General features: G+C 45.5%; 1 protein-coding gene across 2 annotated transcripts in view; it reads left to right on the top strand.

Moving 5' to 3' along the window:
• The window catches only part of SPOCK1 (SPARC (osteonectin), cwcv and kazal like domains proteoglycan 1), a 603296-nt gene that overhangs the window by 380292 nt on the left and 200864 nt on the right, over window positions 1-22140 (top strand). For both annotated transcript variants that reach the window (XM_073887823.1, XM_073887824.1), the window contains one exon: window positions 18691-18805. In XM_073887823.1, the coding sequence (XP_073743924.1) occupies window positions 18691-18805 (115 nt within the window). The remainder of the gene's footprint in view (window positions 1-18690; window positions 18806-22140) is intronic.

The following is a 22140-nucleotide window of genomic DNA, read 5'->3' on the forward strand; positions in this document are numbered from 1 at the left end:
CAAGGGCCTCTTGCCCTTGGTGATTGGACAGGCGCACAAAGAGACCAAACAGAGTTTCTGTTTATCAGAGGAAGGAACACACCAGGGAGATTTGTTGCCCGTTTAAGAAATGATTGGGCATGAAATGGATACTGTTTGGGTTACACAGAAATGCATCCCCTCATTAGCTATTTCAGGATCACAAAAGGCCTGATGGCTGCTCCAGTCCCAGCCAGTGGGGTGATCTGGGGCCAACAGTCTCGGTTACACATTTGCATCAGGAAGGAGTATTGGCAGAAGAGGGACCCTTCTTTATTTCATTGTTTTCTTCTCCTCTCACCCTGTTGTGTACATTTACAGGGCGCTAGGTATATCAGTTTGCAGCTCAACCTCACCGAAGGGGGTGGGGATGGGGCAGAGCATCCTGGGCCAGCAAGGGGGTGCGTGCAAGCGGACTCCCTGGAGGGCCTACAGCAGAGGGCAGGGCCAAGCTGGCCATAGAGGGAGGCTCGCTGGAGTCTCCAGGGAAATAGATATTAGGGGCAAGGTGGTTTCAAGACTGCATTTTGGCATAGAGATGACCTGGTAGAGAAATCTGGAGAAGAACAGAGGTTCAGTTTGGACTGGTGGATCTTCAAGGAATGTTTAAGGGGAATCGTGTGCGAAAGAGTTGAAACTAACATTAATTGAGGACTTGCCAAGGTCAGTGTTCAGCCTTTGACATAGTGCCTCATCCAGTGCTCCCAACCATCACGTGAGGGATATGTAGCCACTCCCTTTTATGGCTCAGAGAGGCTGCATAACTTGCCCAGAGTAATGCAGCACCCAAGCAGCTGAGCTCAGATGTGAAACTGGATCTGTCTGGAGCACAAAGTTCATGTTCCTTTAACCTTACAATATAATTCATGTCACGTATATTGGTCCTTTGCTTATATGAGCAAAGATGGTGTCCAGAAAGCCCGAGACCTCGGTTCTCTCTGGTCTATTCATCTTTAGCTTTGGAACCGGAGTGATGACTTGTCAAGACCCCTGTGTTGAAGCAGAGCCCTGGGCCTGTTGTGGAAAGGCTGTGGTCATGAAGGTGAGTCCAGGTCTGGAGTGAGGCCAGTGGGTGGTTGCGTCTGTACCTCTGTTAGATCTCAACATGTCTCAGATATCTCAGAACTCACTGCTCTAGGGATACACAGCTGAGACTTGGTCTTTCTAAAGTCACGTGCTGGTCCTGTCCTAGCTTTGTGTCCTTGAAAAAGCCATGTGACCTCTCAAGACCTGTCTCTCTATCCAGTACTGCAGGATCTCTTCCTGCCTTGGGGCCTTTGCATCCCTTCTTCTGCAGTGTTCCTCACCTGATCTTGTAAAAGTCTGGCTCCTTCTTGTCAGATCATGGTTTAATGTCACCTCCTCTGAGAGGTCTTGCCTGATTACTTAATCCAGTGTGGCTACTCAGGAGCTCTCTACTACATCACTCTTTTAAAATCACCTGCTTAGCTTTTATTACTATCCATCATTTCCTCCTCACCTCCCTTCTGTCTTAATTTCCTCTTGCCCTTCCTTCTCTTTCCCTTCTCCTACCCCTCTCCCTTTCTCTCCCTTCCCTTCCCTTATTGTTATCCCTCTAACAGAATGTCAGTTCCTTTAAGAGCAAGAACTGTCTCTTACCCATCTCTGAATGCCGAGCTCGGCGCATAAAAGTAGTTTCATAAATGTTTGCTCATTTGATGGGTCGAAGTCTTCCCTTTGTTAAAAATGAACTTGTTGGTCTGGAGGCAAATGCTTCAGGGACTCTTCTAGTGCTGAACCTTTGGGACGTAGAAATTCCAGCTTATAAGATTCATCCAGAGATACTCTTTGCGTAGACAGTTTATTCAGCATTAACCGAGCATGTCCTTTATAGCAGACACATGCCAGGGAACTTGGGGTTCAGAAATGATGAGCCAGACTTGATTCCTAGCCTCACAGAGCAAGAGAGAGTAGTGATTGGGTCCATGGGCTGGGGGCTGTTTGTGCATGCACTCATTCAACACCTCTTGTTGAGCCCTATGATATTCTAGATGCCGCTTAGGGTGAGGGCCCTGCAGTAGTGAGGACAGACACTCTCTGTGGTCTCCTGAAGCTTACAACAACTGGATTACAACAGACTTAGAATCACAACTCATCTGTGTCATGTACTAGTTACATGATATTTGGCTAGTTCTAAATTTTTTTCTAATCTCTCAAGTGGAGATAATATTGGTCTCATAAAGCAGTTATAAGAATGGAGTGGTTCATGGGGCGCCTGGGTGGCTCAGTCAGTTTAGTGTGTGCCTTTGGCTCAGGTCATGATCTCGACTGTGATCGAGCCCAGAGTCGGGCTCCCTGCTCAGCCAGGAGTCGGCTTCTCCCTCTCCCTCTGCCCCTCCCCCTACTTGTACTTGCTCTCTCTCTCTCTCTCTCTCTCTCAAATAAATAAAATCTTAAAAAAATAAAAGAATGGAATGGTTCATTGATTGGACACTGCAGTCTAGGCTCTAGAGGCATGAAAGCAAATGAAGACTTGGAGAGTTTGTGAGTTGCCCCGTGTAACTGAAGGGGTGGGGTAAGTCTTGGAGGATCAGGAGGGTACAAGCTGAGAATATGAGCCAAATTCTGGAAGGGAAGTTTGAGGCCAGACTGTGGAAGACAGAGTCATGAAGCTCTTTTTTTATTGAGTTATAATTGACATATACAATATTATGTTAGTTCCAGCTATATAATATAATTCAATATTTTTATACATTATGTAGTACCTCATAGATCTAGTTACCACTGGTCACCACACAAAGTCATTATAGTATTATTGACTGTATTCCCTGTGCTGTACTTTTCACCCTCATGACTTACTTAGTTTATAAATGGAGGTCTGTACTCTTAATCCCCTTCACCTGTTTGTCCTCTCCCCTCACCCTTCTCCCTTCTGGCATCCACCAGTTTGTTCTCTGTATTTATGAGCCTCTTTCTGTTTTTTTTGTTGTTGTTGTTGTTGTTTATTTGTTCATTTGTTTTGCTTTTTAGATTTCACGTATAAGTAAAATCATGTGGTAGTTGTCTTTCTCTGACTTAATTCACTTAGCGTATACTGTCCATGTTGTCCAATATTCATCCATGTTGATACAAATGGCAAGATTTAATTCCTTTCTTTGGTTGAGTAATATTCCACTGTGTGTGCGTGCATGTGTTTGTGTGTGTGTGTGTGTGTACACCATCTTTATTCATTCATCCATAGATGAGCACTTAAATTGTTTCCATATTTTGGCTCTTGGAGATAATGCTGCAATGAACATAGGGTTGCATATGTCTTTTAAAATTACTTTTTTGTTTTGTTGGGATAATTACCCAGAAGTAGAATTGCTGATTCATATAATAGTTCTATTTTAATAGTTCCATACTGTTTTCCACAGTGGGTGCACCAGTTTATATTCCCACGAGCAATACATGAGAGTCTCCTTTTCTCCACATCCTTGCCAACACTTGTTTGTTTGCTTTGATAATAGCCGTTATGACAAGTGTAAGGTCATGTCTCATTGTGGTTTTGATTTGCATTTCCCTGAGCCTCTTTTCATGTACCTTTTGGCCATCTGTATGTCATCTTCAGAAAAAATGTCTTTTCAGGTCCTCTGCATATTTTTTTAATTGAGTTGTTTGGAGTTTTTTTGTTACTGAGTTGTATGAGTTCTTCATGTATTTTAGTTATCAACCCCTTTTTGGATGTATCATTTGCAAGTATCTTCTCCCATTCAGTAGGTTGCCTTTAACAGCTTCATTTCCCATTCAGGCACCCTACTGAATGGGAGATAAAACTCTTTTTTAAAAAAATATATATAAAATTTAGAATCCATAAATTTCATGAAAACAAGGACATCATTCTCACTCCTTTAGTGAAAGAAACGTCGCAGCCATTATAGTATCCAAAGATGATTATCTCCCTGCTCTGTTTTACCTGCTGGGTACTCATTTTCATTCTTTAATACTGAAAGATTTTACTCCTTGTGTTTATTCCGTGTTTGTCTTAGGAAACCTCGTAAGTGCTTTCTCATTTATTGTTGCATCTGTCTTTCATGTGCAGTTAAGACCTGATTTATATTTTGTATTAGCAGTATAGGCTTTATCTTAGAGTAATGTAAAGGAGGTAATTGGCCACCGAGGGGCACACTGGTGAAGAGAAAGGCAGACAAGAGAGCTGGTTGTGGGCAAGGTTGGAACTGTGAATTGCTTAGCTGATTTGGATGCACATGGAAAAGTATTTTAGCAATGATTGAATAAGGTGGGACACAAAAACAAAGGAACAAGAATACACAAGACTTAAATGACACAGATTTACTGAATCCTGCATTGGGAGATAGAGCCATTCTTCTCTCAGTTTGAAGTGCTTTCTAATAGCTTAGAAGGTTCCCAAAGAAATCCCTGTTCCAATCAGCACTAACTTTGTCATGACTGCTTCAATGTTATCAGTTAAGGAATGGAATTTAATCGCCTTGGGAACCATCGCAAGGAAGCAGAAATGAAACTGCCCTAATTGGAGAAAGAAAGAACTTGGAAATGCGTAGTCTCCGATTACCCATTTATAAAGCTGGAGCCAAGTGTTTCTAAAAAATTAACAGTGGGAGGGATGAAAGTAATAAAAGCTTTCATTTTGATATTCATACCTAGGGAGCCACAAATGCTTTGTAACTCATTTGTAAACCTCACCCAGTGCTTGGCACATTGACGGCTCTCAGAAAAGCTTTGGGTTGTGCAGGGTCAGTTCTCTGAAAAATCCTGGGGCCTTTCACCAGTGCGACTGAGATCCCTGGGAGCAGATGGCATGGAGAGTCTGTTCCCGGGGGCGTGGGATGCAGTTTTGATTAACTAGCTTCAACTGGTCCTGCAACAATGAATAATTTGCTTATGAAAGTTCTTTGTGTGTACTTTTACTATTGATTTTCCATCCTAGATATCAGTACCCTGGAGAGCTCTCCACTTCATTCTTAAGACCTTTTAAACTTGGTAAACACTTTCCACACTTCTGAAACTTTTCTACTAAAGAGCCTGTAAGGGCAAGCTAGAACGAACATGTATCATAAGATTCAGGGGACAGAACCTACTGTGAACACATACATTTTTGGAGTCTCTTTATACAAATTTATGTGAATTTTGTATTCTATAGTAGACCAGTGGTTGCCTTAATATTAAAAAAAAAAAAAAGTTTTAACTTACTTACCCCCTAGTAAAATAGATGCTGCAGGGATATTCCCTATAGATTTGCATTCTTGTTGGCCCACTATAGTCTGAGAAGCAAGAACTAGGTTAGATTTTGGAAAACAGGAAAAGGAGGCCTGGCTGTGGTAGACACATAGGGTGTGGGACTATTTTGCCTTCTTGCACTGATTTGTGGACTTGTGAGGGAGGTGCCCAGTGAATGAGCATCACGCTACCTCACTAGAGCTCTGGATTGAGGTTCTGCTTCTCAGGATGCCACATTATGGAAGTGACCGCCCCATCTCAGGTTCTTAGAGGTCGTTTGAACATCCCCTTGTCTGATTTGGGGCAATATTTCCCTGCACACTTTATTGTTCTGGTTTCAGTTAACACCTGTCCTTGCCAAGCTTTATAAGACAGGGCAGAAGCAGTCAGATGGACAGCCTCTGGCAAAGGATTGGAAAGCACGAACCTTTGGCACAAAGCCTTCCTTGCTAAACCCTGCTCTCCGTTTGTACCCAGCACACCTCACGTTACCAAGTTCCCTGGACTTGTGCCCTTGTCTGCTTGGATCAGCAGTGTTTTCCAGATTCTTTATCCTTAATGGTTGTTTTTTTCTAGCATTTTATCGGTGGTGCCTGAATGTAGGCCTTAGAATACCTTAAGTCTCAAATTCCATGACTTTCCAATAGATACTTTTCAAAGCCCAAAATACATTCTCTCAAAACAAACAGAACAAAGACTGTGACCATGTAGGTTTGTTGACAAGGCTTTGTTGTTTGTTCTTAGTGCATGTAATTTAGAGCAAAAAAAAACAAAAAAAAAAACGTTTTCATTCATCATTCCCAGACCTTATAATCTCTGAGATGAGACAAGGCAGAACACAGCTCTGCTAGAGATACATGAACTCCTTAATTGTCATATGGTGGATTCAGCAGTGGTGTAGATCTGGTTACTCAGCAAAAGTTTTCTAGATAAAGGACGGACACCCTGAGCTTGATGTTCAAAGAGAAATGTTGAAGTTTCTTCTTGTACAGCTGAGTCTCCTATTTAAATTGGAAGGGCTGAACAGCACTGTGGCTCCAGGATCTTTTTAAAATTAAATTAAATTTAATTAAATTTAACTTATTTTTCATCATGCTAAGTGTACTCTTGAATCCCCATCACCCATTTTACCCATCCCGCCTCCCACTTCCCCTCTGGTAAACATCAGTTTGTTCTCTGTAGTTAAGAGTCTATTTCTTAGTTTCTCTCTCTCATTTTTTCTTTGTTCCTTTGTTTTGTTTCTTAAAATCCACATATGAATGAAATCATATGGTATTTGTCTTTCTCTGACCTCCACTGTCTCCTCTCTAGCTTCATCCATGTTGTTGCAAATGGCAACACTTCATTATTTCTTATGGCTGAATAATATTTCATTGTATGTGTATACCACATCTTCTTTATCCATTCATCTATCAGTGGACACTTGGGCTGCTTCCATAGTTTGGCTATTGTAAGTAATGCTGCAAAAAATACAGGGCTGCATGTATCCCTTTGAATTAGTTGTGTGTGTGTGTGTGTGTGTTTGTGTGTGTGTGTGTATTTTGGTGGTAAATAGTAGTGTGATTACTGGATGATAGGATAGTTCTATTTTTAATTTTTTGAGGAAGCTCCATACTGTTTTCCAGAGTGGCTACACCAGCTTGTATTCCCACCAACAGTGCAAGAAGGTTCCTTTTTCTCCACATCCTCGCCAACACCTGTTTCTTGTGTTTTTTATTTTAGCCGTCTGATAGATGTGAGGTGATATCTCACTGTGGTTTTGATTTGCATTTCCTGGATGATGAGTGATGTTGAGCATCTTTTCGTGTGTCTGTTGGCCATCTGGATGTCTTCTTTGGAGAAATGTCTCTTCAGGTCTTCTGCCCATTTTTTGACTGCCCTGGTATCTTGAGTCTCTAGAATGTTTAGGGTTCCTTGCTCTTCGTGAGGATGATAACCGGACATGCACTGTGTGTCAGGCCCTGTGCTGGGCAACATTCATGCATTATGTCATCAGATCCTCAGCAATACTCAAGTGAAGTATATCTCTTCATCTGCACTTGAATCCTAAAGAGTGAGTAACCCACTTGGATCACATAGGTGGGGAGTGGCGTAGCTGTGCTTCTCCCCTTACACCCCTCACCTCTTTGATCCAAATCTGTCGGTGCTCTTCTAGAAATACTAATTATTTTTTGGGGAAATTTGTGGAGTTTCTGTATTTCCCCATTCTTACGTGGTCAACTACTAGGACTGCTGAATCGTGACAGTCATGTTTACCAGCACAAAGGAGTTCATTCTTTATGAAAAGCTGCATGTTTTATAGGAATTTTAATTGTATTACAATGAAGTATAGGTACCAAACATAGACTTAATGAGCTACAAGACTCTTGTAAGTATACCCTTTTCTTGGAAATACTTGATTTTTATTGTGCTTTTTATGTCTTTTTGTTTTCCCAGTTTATAGAACTGGTCTTAGGTATCTTCAGTAATTCTGTCTCCTTTGTTCATAAATGTCTTCCGAATAACATCCGCCAGTTATCATGAAGTAGTACCCAAGGACCTTTACCGTTACAACATGTTAATGAATTCTGGCCATTCTGATGGATGGGAAGGTTAAGACTTCTCTGTGGTTGGTGTCTTGACCCTCCACTAGAACTGAGGTCATGCTCAAGTCTTATTGCTTGTGCTGCTCATCCCATCCCATGTTGCCTCCAGGTGTCGTGCATCTCCTCATCAGTGATGTGGGCCATAGATAGGCTTCACCGAACACCCCACAGAAGGAACCACAAAGCTCACCTGGTCCATGTTGTTTTTCAATCAGAGAGAATATTAAGTTCCTTGGGCATGAGCAGCGCCTTAAAAAGAAACTTTGACTTTCATATTCATTTTAAAAGTAATATAAGCTTACTCAAATGTCCAACAGTCTGGCTTTGCCTTCTGATAGGATGTTTTCTTCGTAGTAAGAAGTTCTTTTTGGGGGATCCTAGAGGTGACGTGATTCTTGGGGGAGGGGGACAGAGGAGTTCAATATGCTGCTGCTTGGTACTATAGTTGTCATTTTTATCCCCATTATAAGCTGTTTTCGTGAGTGGCCTAGTGGCTCTGAGCATCAGCTTTGGTGTGAGACTCCTCTAGTTTCAAGTCTAGACTTAACCAGCTGTGTGACCAAAGACAAGTTAATTACCATTTCTGTTGTCAGTTTCCTTGCTGGTAAAGTAATACTGAACTGATCTCTGCATCTGTGTCTTCAGTGGTTTAATTAGAATAATAGTACATTATTCTATAAGTTGGTAGATGTCACTGTCACCATTGTTAGCACACTAATTGAATGATGCATCATGTAATAAAATGGTCCCTCTTTCCCTTTCTTTCTGCTTAGTTCTCCCACCTGCTTCCTTTTATCCTCCTTTCCCCTATTGCACTTTCATAGGGAAATCAGTGTTTTGGCAGATGCCTGGAGTGAGGGTCCTTATCTTTACCATCCCAGAGCAACTGGGGAACAGAGGAAGGTAGAGGATGATAGCTTTGAGAAGGGGGGATTGGCTGGCCAGGCTCATAGAATTTTTTGTGGCTTCTGATTTTCTGGAACATATTTCCACTGCTGGTCTAGTAGACTTCTCTTAATGCATTCTTTTCTAATGATCAGGATTTGTAAATCAGCCATGTTGGACTAATCAGTGGTTGCTCGTAATGTCTTGTTTTGCACATGAGCTGAGAGGCAAAGCCCTTTCTAGCCAGACACGGGGTGTCCTTAACTTTTACACCTCAGAGGCGAATTCCCAATTTTCATAGGGCTGGACACTTGCTATTGCTCCCAGCGATGGTCATGACTTCATTGTTGCCTTGCTGCAGGCACAATTCTCCAAGAAGCAGGAGACTGCTTTTTGCAGGTAATGTTTGTAAACCCATCAGTGACATGCAGCAGCCGTGGTGTTGGCCTGGGGGCATAGGGAGTCTGAATTCATTCATGGGTTATTGCAGGGATAGCCCCAGGAGGGAGAGGCCAGTGCAGAAATGGAGGGTCCTGCTGTGTTAGTGGGTGGAGGCTAGGACATTGTGGGCAGAGGGACTTCTTCCTGAGGCCAGCAGGATAGCAAAGGGGAAGAGATCTCCTTTAGAAGCAGACAGACCTAATATCATTCTCAATGGGGAAAAGCTGAGAGCTTTTCCCCTAAGGTCAGGAACGCGGCAGGGATGTCCACTATCACCACTGCTATTCAACATAGTATTAGAAGTCCTAGCCACAGCCATCAGACAACAAAAAGAAATCAAAGGCTTCCAAATCGGCAAAGAGGAAGTCAAACTCTCACTCTTTGCAGGTGATATGATACTGTATGTGGAAAACCCAAAAGACTCCCCCCCAAAACTGCTAGAACTCATACAGGAATTCAGTAAAGTAGCAGGATATAAAATCAATGCACAGAAATCAGTGGCATTCCTATACACGAACAACAAGACAGAAGAGAGACAAATCAAGGAGTCGATCCCATTTACAATTGCACCCAAAACCATAAGATACCTAGGAATAAATCTAACCAAAGAGGCAAAGGATCTGTACTCAGAAAACTATAAAATAACTCATGAAAGAAATTGAAGAAGACACAAAGAAATAGAAAAACGTTCCATGCTCATGGATTGGAAGAACAAACATTGTGAAGATGTCAATGCTACCTAGAGCAATCTACACATTCAATGCAATCCCCATCCAAATACCATCCACTTTTTTCCAAGAAATGGAACAAAGAATCCTAAAATTTGTATGGAACCAGAAGAGACGCCGAATAGCCAGAGGAATCTTGAAAAAGAAAAGCAAAGCTGGCAGCATCACAATTCCAGACTTCCAGCCCTATTACAAAGCTGTCATCATCAAGACAGTATGGTACTGGCACCAAAACAGACACACAGATCAATGGAACAGAATCGAGAGCCCAGAAATGGACCCTCAACTCTATGGTCAACTCATCTTTGACAAAGCAGGAAAGAATGTCCCAGGGAATAAAGACAGTCTCTTCAACAAATGGTGTTGGGAAAATTGGACAGCCACATGCAGAAGAATGAAACTGGACCATTTCCTTACACCACACACCAAAATAGACTCCAAATGGTTGAAAGGTCTTAATGTGAGACAGGAGTCCATCAGAATCCTAAAGGAGAACACAGGCAGCAACCTCTTAGAACTCGGCCGCAGCAACTTCTTCCTAGAAACATCGCCAAAGGCAAGATAAGCAAGGGCAAAAAAACCAACTCTTGGGATTTCATTAAGATTAAAAGCTTTTGCACAGCAAAAGAAACAGTCCACAAAACCAAAAGATAACCGACAGAATGGGAGAAAATATTTGCAAATGACATATCAGATAAAGGGCTAGTATCCAAAATCTATAAAGAACTTATCAAACTCAACACCCAAAGAACAAATAATCCAATCAAAAACTGGGCAGAAGACATGAACAGACATTTTTCCAAAGAAGACATCCAAATGGCCTACAGACACATGAAAAAGTGCTCCACATCGCTCAGCATCAGGGAAATCCAAATCAAAACCTCAATCAGATACCACCTCACACCAGTCGGAATGGCTAAAATTAACAAGTCAGGAAACGACAGATGTTGGCGGGGATGTGGAGAAAGGGGAACCCTCCTACGCTGTTGGTGGGAATGCAAGCTGGTGCAACTACTCTGGAAAACAGTATGGAGGTTCCTCAAACAGTTGAAAATAGAGCTACCATAGGATCCAGCAATTGCACTACTGGGTATTTACCCCAAAGATACCAATGTAGGGATCCGAAGGGGTACATGCACCCCAATGTTTATAGCAGCAATGTCCACAATAGCCAAACTGTGGAAAGAGCCAAGATGTCCATCAACAGATGAATGGATAAAGAAGAAGTGGTATATATACACAATGGAATATTATGCAGCCATCAAAAGGAATGAGATCTTGCCATTTGCAACGACATGGATGGAACTGGAGGGTGTTATGCTGAGTGAAATAAGTCCATCAGAGAAAGACATTTATCATATGACCTCACTGATAGGAATTTTTAACCTCGGGAAACAAAGTGAGGGTTGCTGGAGTGGTGGGGGATGGGAGGGATGGGGTGGCTGGGTGACAGACATTGGGGAGGGTATGTGCTATGGTGAGCGCTGTGAATTGTGCAAGAATGTTGAATCACAGATCAGTACTTCTGAAACAAATAATGCAATATATGTTAAGAAAAAAAAAGAAGATAGCAGGAGGGGAAGAATGAAGGGGAGTAAGTCGGAGGGGGAGACGAACCATGAGAGACGATGGACTCTGAAAAACAAACTGAGGTTTCTAGAGGGGAGGGGGCTGGGGGGATGAGTGAGCCTGGTGATGGGTATTAAAGAGGGCACGTTCTGCGTGGGGCACTGGGTGTCATGCACAAGCAATGAATCATGGAACACTACATCAAAAACTAATGATGTATGGTGATTAACATAACAATAAAAAATTAAAAAAAAAAAGAAGCAGACAGACCTGGTTTTGAGTACTGGCTTGCACATTTTTTAGCTGTGTGGTGTTGGGAAGTTACTTTGCCATTTCAAATATTTTAACTTGCTTTTTCACGTAATTTGTTATAAACATCTACCTGTATTAGTACCTACCGATCTCCTTCCTCTTTTATAATAGCTGGACAAGAGCTCATGAAGGGATGTGTTGTAATTGAGGTAACTGTTTACCTACAGATGGTGATATGGACTGAATGTTTTGTATGTTGAAGTCTTAAGCCTCACTGTGGCTGTATTTGGAGGTGGGACCTCTAAAGATGTAATGAAGGTTAAATAAGATCATCAGGGTAGGGCCCTGATCCTATAGGACAGGTATCTTTGCAAGAAGAGACATCCCAGAGCTCCCTGGATTGCTCTCTGTGTGCACGGGGAAAAAGCCTTATAAGGACATAGTGAGAAGGTGCCTGTCCATCCGCAAGTCCGCAAGTGAGGACGAGAGCTCGCACAAGAAACTGACCGTGGTGGCAACTTGATCTCAGATTCCCCTGCCTCCAGAACTGTGAGAAATAAAAGCCTGTTGTCCAAGTCACCCAGGCTGGGGTGTTTTGTTCAGGCAGCCCAAGTAGGGTAAAGTAGATGCACATTCAAGTTGTTGATGATTTTCCCTTGCCGTAGATCATTAAGATGTACATGTTTGCCTAACGTGTTGACTTGCTGGCTCATAGGATATTTCTTTTTCTCTCCTTTCCTTTTAATACTAAAATTTTCATATATACCAAAAAGTTGAGGGAGTAATATAATAAACTCCTATATACCCATCCACCTCTATTTAACAATTGTTAGCGTTGAGAGACTTGGCAAATTAATTGCCCTCCAAAAAAGGCTGTTACCAGCTTGTACCACCCTAACCCCTACCACCCACCACACACACACATACACACACACACACAAACACACACACACACACAGTGTAAGAGAGAGGATGCTTTTAGTTTTAACACAGAAAAAGAGTTCTCAGGTTCTTGGTTTGAAGGGGAAGGAAAATCTCTCTTCTCAGGAGGGGTACCTTTGGTCAGATGCATCTTTTTATCTTCTGCGCCTTTGGCCTAATCTATCTGTGTCCCCCCCCGCTGCCATTCCCCCGTCCTTGGGTGCACACGGTCAGCCGCCTCTACACTGCCTGCCTGACTTAGCCACGGAGCCCGTGGGCCCCTTTGTTCAGCCTCTGATGAACATGGCCGGTGCCTTGCATGGAAAACTGAAAATGGTGACAGAGGTCTTCCCAAAGACCGTTCTTCTCCGGTTCCAGCAAAATTCTGTGGGCGGAATCTTTTTTGTATTCTGTGAGGCTCTGTCGTCAGCTAGTGAACAAGCCCCTCCGGAGAGGAGAGGGAAGCAAGATGCATGCACAAGTTACCATGGGGACAGACAAGCTGTAATAAATGTTTGGGATCTTAGCTTGACGAGGTTTTAGCAGTTTGGAGTAATTTCTTTGTCATCCATCCATTAAGTCACTCCTAATGAATCCCCGGGAGTGTCTGCTCTTCAGATGAACCACGCGGTTGAGCATGACTCAGGCAGAGAGCAGTCTTAAAAGCAACAAGGAGATAACAAACATTCATTAATTGGTCAACTTTTTGTAAATTGAGGGGCCTCTTGTCTGTGGAAGTTTCCTGGAGTTACCGGCTTGGACCACAAGTCCATGTGGCTGTTTTAGACAATGTCTTGGCTCGTTTGACTCAGCGGGTAGGCTTGTTGCCTCCCAGAATCCTGTGTGCCTTCATTTACCCGGAGGTTCCTTACAGGAGGAAAGGGGGCTCTCAGAGCTGGCCACAGAGACCTCCACCCTGAGACCCCTTCTTACTTGGAGGGTGAGAGTATGCAGCTTGTTTCTTTTTACCAAAGTGCTACTTTGGCTGAAACAGGTGTACCCCCTCTCCACTGACATCAGCGTGAGAGGATGTGCCAGAGGTGACCGGGCTCTGCCCTGTGCATCTCACTGGGGACTTGGAGGGCCCTGGTCCTCTGGAGTCCTCCCTGTGCTTTCCAGGCCCTTCCTGGTGATGCCACCCTCTCCCATTGTATCACATACCACCCCTGCTCCAACCTGTCAGGAGCCCAGCCGAGACACTTCAGTTCCCCAGATTTGCCTCGGTTTCTCTGGGGAAGAAAGGTGCCTCCTACCTGGAATGTTCTTCATCCTATCACCTGGCTTGAACCCATTTTCCATAGATGTCTGTCTGTCAAGGAAGTCTTCCTCTCCCCCGAGAGGCCAGGCGAGGTCCCGTGCCTTCTCCCCTAACACACTGAACTTCACCTCCTGTTGCCTGTCTTCCCTCAGAGCTGTGAGCCCCTGGGGGGCAGGAATGCGGTCCTGTTCCCTCTGGAGGTGCCAGCCGCCAGCCCGCACAGAACAGAGGCTCTGCAGGTGTTAATGAAAAAAATCCGAGTGTGTGTCAGTGCCCCAGGTGACTCTTGGGGACTCTGTGACCAACCCACAAAATGGAACATGCCCTCGTCCCAGCGGCTCTGCGGTGGTCTCCTGCTCCGCTCTCCCAGGGGTTACTTACGGCCCTTTGCCTGTGAGCTCTCAGGATGTGCCCACGGACAGCGAAAAGGCTTGGCTCTGGATTTTAAAATCATTGTAGCTCATTACAAAGTAACTTGAACTGGAAAACAAGTTTAGAAACAATTAAGATAATTAAAATATCACAACCTTAATTGAGACCAAGCAGTGAGCTTAAAAACTGAAATGAATTTTTAAAAAAATGACACGAAGCCTATAATGAATTTGCTTTCGAGTTCAGTGTTTTCCATTTTACCACATCTCTCTGCAAATTAATTTGTTCCTCTTTTCTTCTTGGAAAAAAGTTTTTTGTAAACGTTATTAAACGAATTAATTGGACATGTGGTCTGTGCCCGTTGACCCTTGATTGGTGTTGGGGAACGGGCAGGAGAGATGAAGTGAAGCACCCGTGGGGGAGCGCTCTGTGACAGGGACACTAGCCTCGTGTGGTCCACAGAAATCCTCAGGCATCATGAGGGGAGCGGGGCAGGTGCAGGGATCTGGGGCTCCGCCATCCCTCGGGCAGTGCTGCATCCTGTCGCCAAGCCTGTGGTGGGAGAGAGAGAAACTTGGAGCACAAGCTCCTGAAATCATTAACCCCTTGACAAGGAAGCTTCTAGGCCTGCTCTCGGTTATCACTCACACTAAGCTCGCTCTCCCTACCTCTTTCCCTGAGCAATTTCCCTGCGTCTTATTAAAGGGCCTCTCAAATGCCACTTATTATTCTGATCTGTTACCATTCCCTTTAGAAAGTGGAACCGCACAGCCCTGTCCACTGTCACCATGGGCCTGGGGGCTGCTTGGAAAAGCACATCTGGGAGGCCACATTTAAAGGGAAATCACGCACTCCCTTCACCGTCCTAACCCCCTCTCAATCTCAACGTTGCTGTTTTTCAGACTCAGAATGTACCGTGGTGATTCAATGAACACCGACAGCTTGATTTATTACTGTTGTGTTGTTCTGCAAAGTTCATTTACTCAAAATAATTCGCATACATGTTTGAAGTATTCAGACTGGTAATTATTTTTTAGCAGACTTTATTTCTGTATGCAAATTGTTAAGTATGTGCGTAGAGTTAAGGGACTGATTTTCATTTATTAGTATTTTTGGTTGGATTTTTTTGTGTTTGTTTTGAAGAAGTGCCGGCTTCGAGAATTAGAGGGATGGTGATTTATAGTAGTTATCCTAATGGTAGCATGCCACATGGCAGGGCTGCAGAAGGAAAACTGACCAGAACAGTAGTCTGTGGAGTTAGCTGGACGGTTGCCGCGTTCAGAGAGGCAGCAATCAGAGGGTGTGGTTGCCCAGGGCTGGACACCTCACCTTCTCAGGAAGCCCTGGGGTCTGTGTGCGGTCCATGGGGCCCATCCTGCATGGTCCAGCCTGGGCACACCAGATTCCCTGGCTGCCCCTTACTTAGACCCCTTGCGTCTCTTTCTGCCCCGAGGACTTCCCAAGAACCTGGTGCACTTGGGCTCTCTACCTGGTATGAGGTGTGGCCCCATAGTCAACTCCTCAAAGGAGACCCTAGGTAATTCTCACGCTGCTAGCCATTGAAGGTGAGGAGTCAACTGATCGGGTGTCACATTCCCTCTGCACCTCTCATTGGTGATTCTTTAAGACCTTCATTTGCAGAATGGGTACATTAACAGAAGCCCCCTCTTTGGGTGGTTTTGAGAATTAAATATGGTAATCCAGTTAGAGGGTTTGGTCCATTGCCTCCATGTCTGAAGCTGTGGGTAAGTGTCAAGGTATCCATGTTATTATGAAGGCTTCTTATTCATTCTGGGGACAGAGTGCTCAAAAAATGAGCAGACAACTGCGAGGTGTGTTACCTATACCAAGTCTGTTTTAAGTACTCACAGATATTAACTTGTGTAGTCCTCCTGACAACCCAAGCGGTAGCAGGTGGCATTGCCCCTCACTGTGTAGAAGAGGCAACTAAGGCACGAGCACATCGCAGAGCCGGCATTCAAACTCGGAATCGCTGGGCCTGGAGCCCGCTCTTCCGTACTCCACATGGCTCACTCAGTTGCTCTGAGATGGCACTGTCCACGCAGGACATCTGGGCCACAGGATGGACGTGGATGTTTGTGGAGTTGCCTGCAGAGAGAAAGAGTTTGGCCCGAAAGCTGGTCATGCAGTATTCCAGATTTTGCTCTCCATCACCCTGTCGGTTTCCACTCTGCCACATGGTCCAGTGAAAATCGCTGGGGTTCTGCAATGCTGAGCACCTGTCAGGGAAATGCTGAAGCTGGTACCTTGGTGGGGGCTGCCTGTGGTCTGGTCTTCGACTCTCTGGAGCTCCATAATGTCTGACTCGCTCCCGTGTTGAGGAGGACCCGCGAACAGTTGGCATGGTCGTCGTTAGCGGTCATCCGGTAGTCATTCTGCAAGTTGGATTAATTTTGCATGCGTCTTGGAAAGCAAGTCAGAGTTGGCTGGGCAGCCACTCTGGGGTTGGGGGTGGGAGATACTGCCCAAGGAGAAGGCCAGTGACCTGAGGCCACGCCAGCCTCCTGGCTTCTCAGGTGGACATCCCCAGGACCAAGAACATTCCACCTAGGACCGGGCAGTCCCTGCTGTGAATTTACGGAAGGCCCAGCCTCGGGGGACTCTGTGAGCGGACACAGCCCCCCCCCCCCCCCCCCCCCACCATTTACCTCCCAGATGCAGCCCTCAGCTGAAGAGTTCAAAGTGAACGCCCTGTCCCTGGGGCTTGAATCAGTCTCTTTTTTTCGTCCTGCAGCTCATTTTCTTCTGCTAAGCTTCAGGCAGCTGGGCAGTCCCTCGGGGAGTAGGCTCTGCCGCATGACTTCCCAGGGACCAGACCCGGGTCTTGTTGCTGACTGGCCAAAAAAATGCACCCTGCCTGTGTGGACAGTGGCTGAGGCTGCTGCAGCGGAGGGGGCCTCCCCGAGCTATTCATGTAGCAGAAAGGCCTCTGGCTGTTGTGGGTTCAGATCCCCTGAGACTTGCCCTGCAGCCATCAGAAGAAGGTGGTCTTGAGACTTGGGGCCTGCTCGGGCTGAGAGGAATCAGGACTTCTCTAAGCGCAGGGGTATCGTGGTGGCCGAGGGACCCAGCCATGGAGGGGATGATGGCATTTCTCACGGCAGGTTTGTTGTCCGTGCTCGGGACGCCCGTTTGTGTAACCGCATACGTGTGTGGGGAGGACATGGGGAAACCTCACCTCCTCTGGATGGGGAGAGAAGTAATGAAAGATTTACGGCCTAAATAGGCTTTAGGCCTGGAGCTAGGAGATGGTACAATTGCTTTTGTTTTGTGGAGAATTTCCTGTGGCCTCTGTTCTGCTATGAGCAGCTGAGGAGTGCTTATGAGCTCAGCTGGCTCTGGAAAGCGTTGCAGTTTGGCAACTGCTGTAGTGGGAGACCCTCTCTCCGCTGCCTGGGTTGAATCGACATCCCCTCCCTGCCCCGCGTCATTCCCACCTGCAGGCCACACTCACTCATCCGATGGAGTGTCTTTCAATGGCCCAGGTGTGCCTCCCTGAGCTGGCGTATGCTGGTCTTCATGCCCCCGCATTCTGCCCCTCCTTCAAGATCCAGTTCACATATTTTTTATTTTAAGATTTTATTTATTTATTTGACACACAGAGAGACACAGCGAGAGAGGGAACACAAGCAGGGGGAGTGGGAGAGGGAGAAGCAGGCTTCCCGCTGAGCAGGGAGCCCGATGTGGGGCTCAATCCCAGGACCCTGGGATCATGACCTGAGCCGAAGGCAGACGCCTAACGACTGAGCCACCCAGGCGCCCTGATCCAGTTCACATATTAATGCTTCATTAATCCATGCCCCAGAAATTGATCTCTATTTTTCACTCGAGCTCTGTTATCATTTTATATGCCCGTCAGGACCCTTATCTCCTCCCGCCTTGCACAATAAATATTTATGTGTCAGCTTGTCCCCCTCCTTATCATATCAGAACTTTGTGTGGTATAGAACGGTCTTGTGCATCCTCACGTTAGTCACAAAATTTAAAATAAGCTTATTGATGCACACAGTCCATGTTGATTGAACTGGAGCCAAAAAAGTCTATCCTCAAGGACTTCTCCACGTTGTAGGAAATAAGTAAAGGTAGGCATGGATGAAGTCATAAAAAGCAGTTGTAGCCAAATAACCAAAGAGGGAAAAGTAGCTCTTGGTCCTTGAAGCATGTAAGATTCTAAAGGATTTTTAAAGTAGTTCCTGCCCGAGATGGAGATGCTGAAACTCCCCAAAGCACAAAGGAATCACTATCCTGGTGTTAAAGAAGAACATGTGCCCAGACACAGAATTCCCCCTGGTTTGGGGATTCATTGTGATCCCCATCAGCCTAAGAAAACAGCACGGAGTGCAAACACATGGTCTGCTTATTTCCCACTTGTTTGAGTAGAAAGAGAAATTAAATTTCCCTGGAGGTCCTAACCCCCCTCTTCTTGTTCTTATTGCCTCAGCCCTGGACCCATCCAAAGACCCCTGCCTGAAGGTGAAATGCAGCCCTCACAAAGTATGTGTGACCCAGGACTACCAGACTGCTGTGTGTGTCAGCCGCAAGTACCTGCTCCCCAGGTAAGGCAGGAGCCCGGGAGGTGCTCTCCAGCTGTCAGATCTGGGGGTACCCAGTCTCTGGGGGATGGGGAGGGGGAGGAGAGCAGGTGTTTCTGTTGCCATTTTTTTTTTAAGATTTTATTTATTTATTTGAGAGAGAGAGAGAGAGAGAGCACGGGTTGGGGGCAGAGGGAGAGGGAGAAGCAGGCTCTCCACTGAGCAGGGAGCCCAGTGAGGGACTCGATCCCAGGACTCTGGGATCGTGACCTGAGCCGAAGGCAGATGCTTAACCGTCTGAGCCACCCAGGCGCCCTTCTGTCACCCTTTTATATGGTGTTTGGTACCTGCAGTCCTGCTGGGTATGAATCTCAATTCTCAAACACAGATTTGCAAAGAATTTCAATATCTGTATTTGCTTTAAATCAACTTTATATGTCTCTGAGCCCACATCTGAGCAGATGAACAGAAAATCCCTTCTTGGTCATTGGGGCCATTCTTCCTTCCAAAATGACCCCAGAGATCCAGGAAGCATATAGCCAAGGAAACAGGGTCTGAGCCTTTCATCTCCTGGTTGCCACCGACCTCACTGTGATAATCCTTTGAGGTTCCTTGAGGTCTGCAGGCTGTCTGCTTTCATGCCCATATAGGCTGTGGGCATCTTTGTCAGACTGGGTGCCCTGGTTTGGGGTCTTCCCTCCTCAGGACCCCCACACCACCATTCCTCCTGAGAATGTGTCTTACTATTTTCTCAGGCTGCAGCACCTGATCTCCCTTCTTCCCCAGCCCAGGGGGAGATAGGTCTCCCCACTCTCCTTTAGGATCCTTAAAGCCTTTGCCTCTTTTTTTTAATTTTATTTTATTATGTTATGTTAATCACCATACATTACATCATTAGTTTTTGATGTAGTGTTCCATGATTCATTGTTTGCGTATAACACCCAGTGCTCCATGCAGTACGTGCCCTCTTTAATACCCATCACCAGGCTGACCCATCCACCTACCCCCCTCCCCTCTAGAACCCTCAGTTCGTTTCTCGGAGTCTATCGACTCTCTCTGTTCATCTCCCCCTCCCGTGCCCCCTCATTTTTCCCTTCCTACTATCTATTTTCTTTTTTTTTTTTTTAACATATATTGCATTATTTGTTTCAGAGGTACAGGTCTGTGATTGAACAGTCCTACACAATTCACAGCGCTCACCATAGCACATACCCTCCCCAATGTCTATCACCCAGCCACCCCATCCCTTCCACCCCCACCCCTCCAGCAACCCTCAGTTTGTTCCCTGAGATTAAGAATTCCTCATTATCAGTGAGGTCATATGATACATGTCTTTCTCTCATTGACTTATTTCGCTCAGCATAATACTCTCCAGTTCCATCCACGTCGTTGCAAATGGCAAGATCTCATTCCTTTTGATGGCTGCATAATACTCGTGTGTGTGTGTGTGTGTGTGTGTGTGTGTGTGTGTGTGTGTGTGTACATACATATACCACATCTTCTTTATCCATTCAAGCCTTTGCCTCTTACCTTCTCCCAGCTTTGTCCATCCAGTGGGCTTAAGCTTTTGTAGGGGACAGAAAGAACCTTTGAATTGGGGCTATTTGTGCCTTCAATCCTACAAAAGTATTTGAAGCAAGAACCAGCACATGCATACACACACCCACACGAGGCTTTCTTTACCAGTGGGGTTGGGTTGGTGGGGGTGGGAGGTCATTTCAGTGCCTAGTCTCCCTTCTTCCTATACTGCTGTACAGTCGAGAAGTATAGCACTAGGCATCGGAATCATCCCACTGGTTTTGGATTTGGCCATGTGCTCTGCCATGCACCTGCTCTCTGCCATGACCTCAGGCGAAGAGCAGCCTTTCTGGGACTTCGTTCCCACTGAAATGTACCTCCTGTGGCTTTAGCTTGTCAGCTCCATTTTGACCCTGGGACCATGTAGGATGTCCAGCCCCTTCCTGCACTTCTTGAAGTCTAATCAATGATGGTCCCTTTGGGTGCTCCTCTTGGGACCTGTTCTGATTTTCTTCAGTTCCCTAAGTGGTCTCCTCTGAACCTGCCTGGGAAGCTCCATCATGGTCCAGCAGAGAAACCGCCTGGAGCAGAGCCCTCACCCTCTCTGCCTCTGCAAGGCTGGTCCCTGCAGCTCCTGACCCAGCCTCCATGGTCACCTAAAAACAGTGATCCTTTGTCTCTGTAAGCCTGAGATGCAAGGTATATTGTGTTTTGCTCTTTCCCGCAGACTGGAGTGTTCTCCCTGGAAGTAAAGGTAGATCTCATCCCTGAACCCCAGCATGTGCCAGTCATGGTGCTCAGCACCACATCCTTGAGTTCTTCCAGCCATTTTTGTCAAGTTGGTATTTATTTTTGTCTCCACTCTGAAAATGACAGAAGTGAGACAGAGAGAGGCAGTAGCAATAGATACCCAGAAAGTGGCAGCTATTATTCAAACCCAGGACTGTCCAGCCCCAAAGCTTATGTTTCCCATTACTACCGTATGTTGGCCTCTCCCTTCATCCTGTCTTTGTCTGTTCATTCGCTGTCATTTAACAAAAAGGTATTGAGTACCTACCATGTGCCAGGCTAGTGTTACACACTGAAGCTTCCCACTTTGCTACCCTTGAGGAAAATCTAGTTCGCTATGGAGTGGGATGTAAAAAAGTTGGTTGTTGTTATTACTAGAAAATGTTTTTAAGGCGTGCAAACTCTGAGAAAACTAGCCTAGATTCTTCTCCTGCATATGATTTCTTCCTTCTCTGCAGGTGGTAAGACGGGGCCTCTTTTGCCACAAATACCCAAATACCCTTTTTGGGATAGTGCTCTAGGTTTCAGCTAGTCTGGTTGTGTCTGCGTGTGTATGGGTGTGGGACATGGATGGTCTGTTGCCTGTCTCCTGGAATATAGCCTGTCTGAAAGTACTGCACAAGAGATTTTTAGCATTACGCTCCAAGCTGTGCAAGGGGGAGGCTGGAACCGGGCATGTCCAGGTGTAAGTGGTGTGTGTCTGGGCACGCCATGTTTCCGTGTGGGAGGCGTCACCACTTGTTTGCTTGTGTTCCAGGTGTACTCCTCATCCCCCTCCTCTCCTGGTGGCCACAGAATTACAGTCACTAAGAGCAGGGATTTGGGAATGAGCCCAATCTGGGCTCTGTTCCCGAGCTGGCTGCTTCCTTGCTCTGTGACCTTGGCGAGTTACTTTACCTTTCTGAGTTTGTGCATTTTCATGTACAAAATGGATTTAATGAAAACACTTACCCATTCCTCTTTCCCCTTCATTGGGATACATCCTCTAGTGACTCTTCAAGAGGGGGTTTCCAGGCAATAAGTGTTGCTAGTCCTTGCACGGGGATTCTGTG

The sequence above is a fragment of the Callorhinus ursinus genome, unplaced genomic scaffold (assembly GCF_003265705.2).
Source record: "Callorhinus ursinus isolate GAN/ISIS: 27379988/994484 unplaced genomic scaffold, GSC_fseal_2.0 scaffold83, whole genome shotgun sequence".
NCBI lineage: Eukaryota > Metazoa > Chordata > Mammalia > Carnivora > Otariidae > Callorhinus > Callorhinus ursinus.